This window comes from Actinia tenebrosa, unplaced genomic scaffold (genome assembly GCF_029948245.1).
Source record: "Actinia tenebrosa isolate PJP-AT-01 unplaced genomic scaffold, QUT_ActTen_1.0 PGA_scaffold14__42_contigs__length_11649687, whole genome shotgun sequence".
NCBI lineage: Eukaryota > Metazoa > Cnidaria > Anthozoa > Actiniaria > Actiniidae > Actinia > Actinia tenebrosa.
Window position 1 is genome coordinate 9,579,518 of NW_028292574.1, and position 8,456 is coordinate 9,587,973.

At 37.7% G+C, this 8,456-nt stretch overlaps 1 protein-coding gene across 1 annotated transcript in view; it reads left to right on the forward strand.

Moving 5' to 3' along the window:
- The window catches only part of LOC116289247 (mitofusin-2), a 63,709-nt gene extending 55,850 nt beyond the window's left edge, over positions 1 to 7,859 (forward strand). Inside the window, exon 18 of the mRNA XM_089029349.1 lies at positions 6,448 to 7,859. Coding sequence (XP_088885475.1) covers positions 6,448 to 6,523 — 76 coding nt within the window. The 3' untranslated portion in view covers positions 6,524 to 7,859. The remainder of the gene's footprint in view (positions 1 to 6,447) is intronic.
- The last annotated feature ends 597 nt before the right edge of the window (positions 7,860 to 8,456 follow it).

Below are 8,456 nucleotides of genomic sequence, written 5' to 3' on the forward strand. Positions count from 1 at the left end.
TACGTAGCGGTGGCGTCCTGTTTACACGCGATACGCACGGCTAAAATTATTATAGCATCACTTAACGCCGGAACTGAACAAGATACCCAACCACTTTTATATTACATTAGTAATCTGTAAAGGGCCGGTTTGATAGACGGTACGAATTTTTCGTCTACAACTATCGGATACAATACCTGTAATCCGAAGCATTCTGATTGGTTAAACAAAGGTTTTTTATTTCAGTTATGCGCGTGATTGGTCTGGAAGGTCCTCGTAGGCTGCACAGGTCTCTACACAGGACTCTATGCATTGAACGTCTTCGTTGACAAACAATCCAAAGAAAAAGCCTTTAAGAAACATTTTGGGATGTCACGCTTTCAGAGAAGCTTCGGTTGGTCATTACTTATACTAGGCATAACGGTGGGGCTTTTCAAGTACACAGTAATATTATGGTCTCTATTGGAGTTTTAACGCTCATGGGCAGAGCGTTTCAGAAACGGCGCGCCCATTTGCACTGCTTTGGAGTAATCGTTAAGCTTGATATTTTTAATGGTTTTTAGTGCTGAAAACTTATACTCCAATCATAATCATCATCGCCACGTCATCGTCATCACACCATCGTCATCATCACCATCATCATCATTACCATTTCATCATCCGCCATCATCATCATTATAATTATCATTATCATTAGCAATATCAACATTGCCTAATATTAATTTTTTCATCAACACCTATCTATCACGAGATTCAACGCTACTCGCGAAAAATATACGTGCGCACTTCCGTGTCATTGGTATGCGCTTCCGTGTTGCTTCCGTTATACATCCCTTACGAATAACTCAATTATCTGGCGTATTATCATCCTAATCATCATCACCATCATTATCACCAACATTATATCATCAATCATCACCATTATCATCATTATCAATCATCATGTCATCATCATCACCATTAGCATCATCACACCACACTAACCAATTCCTATTATCGGATCATCATCATATCATCAATCACATTACATCAAAGTTATCATATCGCACCATTACCAACACTACACCTCAGCTTCGTCATATAGCACTCATCATTATTATACTATTATCATCAATCACATCATCAATCATCACCAATCTGTCTCTTTGTCATTATCTTTACATCTTTATCATGGTTATGGGCTATCTCACGCATACCTACAACATATGCGCATTCATATCTTCTTTACAGTATCATCTATTTTTTCGCAATCAAAGTCATTCACATAATCACACCATGATGATTACTATTGTCTCCAACATCTCGTACAAACCACATCCTTAATCAACCCGGTTTCAACATATTATCCCACGTTCCATAGCTCTCCTTCCTTATACCCTTACCCTTCTTAACCCGCACATATGCCAGCCAATTTTTACTATCTAAAAAATATTTCCATCACACGACCTGTCTAGAACACTCCAGACATTCTTGCTACCCAAAATCCCGTTCGACAACCTAAGGAGCTTCTGATCTCCCTGGTTTTGATAAGTTGTTGAGAGCTTTGTTACTTGACTCTCTGTTGTCGAACAAGTGTTAAGCGCCATGGAGGCTCTCTAGTTATATCTATATAATCAGTATATATTACTGGTGTAAGTTCAAGGGTGTAACAAGGCATTATCTTAAATAATCTCGGTATATAAGAGCCTTAGACACAACGACACAACGCTAGTCGAGTAAGCTACGTCGTTGTAAAGAGCGTGTTATAGACTTTTTATTCCTCAAATATTTTCAAGCTACGTTTGTATCCCGTTGTGCGGTCACCCCTTGTCTGATTTAATTAATATATGTATGTACCCCTTGAGGAATGTCACCCCCGAGAATGTAACCAAATAATGTCTCTTAACCTGCAGATAGTGTGTTTATACAAAGAAGCTTAGGCGCATTTTTACTATATAGATTCTAGACATTAGTTTTTTGTCATTGCGGATGAAATTTTGGAGGTAAACCGCCATTCAGCGCGTTTTTTTTCTGAAATTTTTCAGATTTCCTCTCAGTCTCAGACGTTTTCAAATATTTTCATGTGTACAGTTTGTTTCCATAGTCGGTCACCCTCCTTCTAATCTAATATCTGTAATGTACCCATTTGAGGATGTCACCCACCGCCAACCCCGAGAATGGTGACAGAAAATGAACGTCTCTTAAATTACAGAATTATTTTTTACAAAGATTTTTTACAGAGCATTAAAAAAAATTAGTGCTAGACATATTATTTTTTTGTGCATTGCTCTTGAAATTTGGGAGTGAATGTCAGCGGCTATTTCTTTTTTCCCCCCCCCCCTTATCCAAGTTGGCTCGTCCATGCTTGTATACCATATTTGCCTCCCTCCCGTACCTCACTTGACTCATTGAGATGATTTTCTAAATCATCACCGTTGTTATTGCTTCCTGCCAAACAAATAATGAGGCTCATCTCTCAGCCCACATGCTTGTAGCCATTTTTAGTATTTTTTTTCCCCCCTACCCAAATCATTTGTCAGTGTTGGGCGCATATTAGCTGGTCTGTATATTTTACAGTCCGAAATGTTGTCTCAAGCGCTTTGCATCTCTATTACCTTAGACTAGATCAAAAGCCACCATGTCCTCTAGCCTTTCGCCGTCAAAAAAAAAAAAAAAAAAAAAAAAAAATCAAAATAATCAAAAAATCATTTGTTTAAGTGTTTCGCATATTAGCTGGTCTGTGATGATATTTCTCACTTCAATATTATTGTCTCAAATCCCTTGCACCTCTATTACCTAGCTAATCTAAAAGCCATTATGTCTCGTAGCCGCCTCGCGTCAAAAAAAAAAAAAACAAAAAAGAAAAAAAAAATAAAAAAAATCGTTTGTCAGTGTTGGCGCATATTAGCTGGTCTGTACTGATATCAGTCAATGTTGTTGTCTCAAATCCCCTTGTCTGTCATCGTAGCTAGATCTAAAAGCCATCAATGTCCTTAGCTATGTTACCACCCAATCATTCTCAATAGTGGCATTTTTTGCTTGTCGGTGCCGGATCAAATTATCGGCAATACAGTTGCCTCATCTCTCCAATTATTGCTCATTTTTAATAACCTTAGCTAATGTCTCAGCATCTTTGCTTGTATACGTTAATAGGCATTTCGTTTTTTGTACCCCAATTATTTGTCTGTGTTTGTAATTTTTTTATTGGTTGTGGCTATATTCATCCTTTTGTAACGTTTCGATGACTTTGCCCAATCAGTCGTCAGTGCTGTGCATTCTTGACTTCTCTCATTTCTTGACTCTCCTATTTGTTACAAGATCAAAATCAAAATCAGGTGACGCGGCTTTGCTATAGCCAGACCTAGAATATGGAATGATCTCCATTTAATATTAGACTGTCAGCAACTGAGACCTTTAAAGAAAATCTAACGACTTATCTGTTTAAAGGCTTATTATTTCTTATTGTCGAATCACTCTTGACTTTACGAATTTTTATTATCAAACATATACGATTTTATTTATTTTGTAAATACTGTATATATATAATATATATATTTTTTTTTTCCTTAATTCAGATTTTTTTATTTTTATTTTTGTAAGCGCTTTAGATATGTTATATTTTAAGCGCTATATAAATTAATAGATGTTTATTATTATTATTATTATTTATTATTATTATTATTACTCTCTGACGTTAACTGTCAGTCAGTACCTTCTCGTCCTATTGCTATATCTCGTTTTAAGCCACCCACTTGGCGCGTCACGTCTTACAGACTACTATGGGTTCAGTGCGCTTTACATGTGCCGGTTTTTTTTTTGTGACTCTAGCATACCTGGGCAATCCTAATCAATACGATTCTCAAAGAAAGATGCAAAGGCTTACACTCTATAAAACGCTTATAATATTTCAACACAGCACCTATCATAATAAAGTGTCCACATAGGCATTTGTCTACTTATAGTTCCCTTACTCTAGTTATTTTACGCATTGCTTACGTGCACAACTAACAGACAATAAGAGGCTTCGTAAGAAGGTCATATTAATTGCTAGAAATATTCCAATAGAATAGTTTATTTACGGCTGAATTCCGGGGCAGAACAGACTAAATAAGAAGCTTTGTAAAGGTCATAACAGGCGCTTAGAAATATTCCAATAGAATAGTTATTCTACGCAGTGCTTCCGTGCGGAGAACAGACTAATAAGAAGCTTTATAAAGGTCATAACAGTTGCTAGAATCATTCCAATATGCCCTTGGGCGTAACGTCTTCCCATTTTCAGACCACATATCATTCCCACTAATATGATTCTTTGTATAACGGTTGTGCATTGTGAAGACACATAATAATGGATGCAACTTAAACGAAGAATCTTATTCTCAAGAGAATGACACGTGGTTCTGAAATGGGGAAAAATTCACCCAAAATATAGTCTAATTCCCCCAAGCTGAGAAGGTTACGATGTTCGACTCTAGATGTGTCGTATTCTTAATGCAATAGCTAAGGATTATTAATTTTGAGCTAACAATATCCTGCAAAAACAAAAACCCTAACTCAAAATACAATAAAAACTTGCTACACTAAGAAAGACCCCTTTTTTTTTTGCTTGTCACTTGGCATCTAGAATAACTAGGTCTAGTCAACATGATGCAACAAGAGATGATTTTTAGCGTAACATTGGTTGCATTGAAAGTTGACTCATAGTGTAAACATCGCGCGCACGGGCAACACAAATCGATAGTAACAACGTGGTGAATTTTGAGCGTCGAATAAAAACCTGCAACCGGCATATTGCCGCAGCAAAATAGTCGTTTACATTGTAACCCGCGCGTCATGATACATGAGGTTAAAATTTCAACGCAACAATATTGCGCTAAAAGTCGTCTCGTGTAAAACCACCTTTAGGCTGATATTTTTCTGTTGTCTTTTTTCTTCTGATTGTTTATAATTCGTTTGTTTTGATATCTAGGGAGTTGACTCAACCTTCACCCGCTGCGTCGTTAGTTTTTTCGTTCCAAGGAGGATCTAGAAGACGGAGATCCTTGCCTTGGATAGTAGAGATCAAGAGGCTTGAGACCGATAGAAGAGAAAGCTAGAGTATTACGGTTAGTAACAAGCTGTCCTTCGATGACAGAACAAACCTTGTTGGATTTCTGGGAGCTCAATGTCGCTTTACAAGATCAGTGGATGACTTTACGGCTGCATATTAAAGCGCTAGTAGCAGCCGTGCAGCTTACAATCATGAGTGATTTGTTAGTATGTTGGTATTATGCCTCCAAATTGGGATAGGCTGTTGAAACCGGGAGACAATCCCCTAAAAAGAACCTAAAAAACGTTGGTCTGTGTTGTGGTTGCGGGGGGACGCACCCTTGATAAGTCGGTGAATAAGTTAGTTGAAAAAGCTAGTGGAGAGAGGTTATTGTCCTCTTGCGATGACAACGGTTGTCAATATTGTGTGCGCCCAAAAAAAATCCTTGGGACCGCAGTTTCCTGGGAATAAGGGCGCAGGAAAAAGAGGATATACATTAGGGACAGACCATTAGGTTTTTGAGGGGGAGCTTTAAAGTGAAAAAAAATCGTGCATAAGAAAATTGGCAAAAAAAATTCCAAATTATGTCAAAAAAAAAAAAAAAAATTTCCTGCACAGCCATGGGGCGTAAAAAAAATTTATGCACAAAATAAATTGCTAAACCCCCCACCCTCTCAAAATCGAATGATCCGTCCCTTAGTTTTTTTGTGCAAGCGTTTTTTACCGCGTCCCGTCCGGATGCAAGTAATAATTACTTCATATTTTTAAAGAAATTCCGCCGGACGATGATAACCACTACACATAATATTACCTCCATTGTTCTCGGAAATCACTAAAGCGTTGAAAAACCATTGTTTTGATTCTCCAGTCAGTAATTTTACTGACTGATTTTGTTTAAAATGGAACTCTTGCCGAACCCTTGCTCTCGCTTTCTCTTGTTGTTAGGTATTTAATGTAAAAACTAACACATGATTAATTTTTCTTATTCTTATTAATTAATTAGTTGTAACAAGACGTTTATTTGGGCTCGCAGTAATTGGCTTAACGCTGTTGCGGTTTCCTTTCATAGATTTTTTTTGCGGTCATAAAATATAAAATATAAAAATCATACAATTATATATGACGAAGCTAATAAATAACTAAATAAATAAATTTGCGCGCGCCCCTGAGCTCCGTTAGTCCAGAGCTGGACCCACTTTTATCGATGCGCGCGCGGCGTAGACGAACCAAGTAGTGGAAAATAGACTGGTAAGAATTGTAACGATAATCATTTTGGCTTTTATATTTCGTGCGCCCGCGGTATTTCGTCTAATTTTTTAGATATAAGTTAATCAATCAATGAGAATACGTTACGCACGCGAGAATATCCCATAACCGGGTGTGTTGCGCGCGTGTCCCGCAAATGTCTCTTATCTGGCTCGCGAAATATTTTCCGCACCTTATTCATTTCTCTTTATCATTAGGAACAAAGGATGTTGGTTTGAAAGCGAACTGGAGGCCTTCCTGAATTCCTTTGGGCTCAGTCGAAGTAAAATGTAAAACTTTTCCGGCATGATGGTACAAATCAGACATAGGTAGCAAGATCATGGTATACAGTATTTAATGCGTTATAGATATACTTTAGTATTCATTACCAGGGTTTTTCGGTTGGGAATGAAGGCAAAAGAATGGGAAGGAGAGTCACACGTTGTAACATGCTAAGAAGTACCGTTTTACCGAAATACCGAAGTTTTATTGATCATTCCCTCTACAATAAGAAACAGAGCGTCGGTGTTACAAGTGTACCATAGCTCTAACCGCACTTCATTAAGGTCAGTTTAGACAGTACGATTTTTGCCTACAACTATCGTCGTAGGCGAGTTGTAGGCTTGATTTACGACTCGAGTTGTAGGATGGCGCGAGCGTATTGTATACGATAGTTGTAGACGAAAATCGTACCGTCTAAACCGGCCTTTACAGATTACTAATGTAATATAAAAGTGGTTGGGTATCTTGTTCAGTCCGGCGTTAAGTTGATGCTATAATTAATTTTAGCGTGCGTATCGCGTTTAACAGACGCACTCGTTACGTAGGTGTACGTTTTCTGCTCTGCCTGTTCAGAGCGGATTTGACACTTTAATGTATTATAATACCTCAAAAATGTTAGTTGGACAAGACCATATTGCCGATACGATGTAAACCACTGGAGATTCCTTTGAGTTGTGTTCTTTATCGTTGTTAACTCGTGGATTTTAAATCCACAAGTTATTTGAAAAGTTACATTACAGCTATTCTCAATCACACGCGCCGCTCTAGCGATTGTTTCTGTCACGACGAAGAAGCTTTTGATGGACGTCAATTAAGGCGTTTCCATGACATTCTATAGGCACGTGCCCTTATAGCTTTGTGTTTTCCGACAATGTTATGGAAACGCCTTGTGATTGAAGTCCACTAAAAACCTCCTTCGTCGCCACAAAAACAATCGCTAGAGGGCGCGTGTGATTGAGAATGGCTGCAATATTACCCACTCTAACCAATAATCTTATTAAATCATGACATGATTCTTATTCTCATGACATGAAGCTTATTCTCATGACATGGAGCTTATTCTCATAACATGGAGCTTATTCTTATGACATGAAGCTGATATATAATTTAAATTTAAAAAATACACATGACTTGAAATGTCAAATTGTCTAATCTATAGTACGTCACTAGCGTCCGCCATACCTTACCTGTGGATATTTCAAATCCTACCAATCGTTCCAAATCCTATATCGACTTCGACTTAAAATACTAAAACGCCGCAAGTTTTGTATGGAATTCTAAAGTTTGAGCGCGGATTTTTATCTTGGCGCTTTATGTTGACTATTAAATAAAAAACTGATTTGATTAATTTTTTTTTGCTAAAAAACGACGAAAATCGATCCTTAAATTCTTCTGTTATGTTGCGCAAGCTCAGCAGCAGGTAGGGGGACTCGCGATCGATGCCAAAGATATACGGGTTTAACTCGCGGATTTACGAAGACGGGTACAGCAGATTTATCGCAAACGGAGGTAAAAAATATCTTATAAATATACGATGCACGAATGTAAGAAGTTCGTTAACGACTTTTGCATAATTTGTCTAAGACCTAAAGTTATCGTACCTAAGCCAGAACCCTTTTGGTGTTGTGGTAAGAAAATGCAAATAGAAGACGACACGTCAGCACAGTGTTACGAGTGTGGTAAGAATATTCGTAATGCCGTACCAAATGCTACCAGAGAGCAGTATTACGCCAATGGAGGTCGTAAGAAAACGCCATATAAGAGAATAAAATACTTCAGGGACTGGATGAGTCATATCCAAGGTTTACATCCGATATATTTAGACAACGAAGTAAAGAAGAAAATCATAGACCATTTAGAAGAGCCAACCCCACAAAGCCTACGGAAGACATTGAAAAAATTAAAACTAGGGAAATATTACAAAGCTATTCCCTATCTTTTGTCT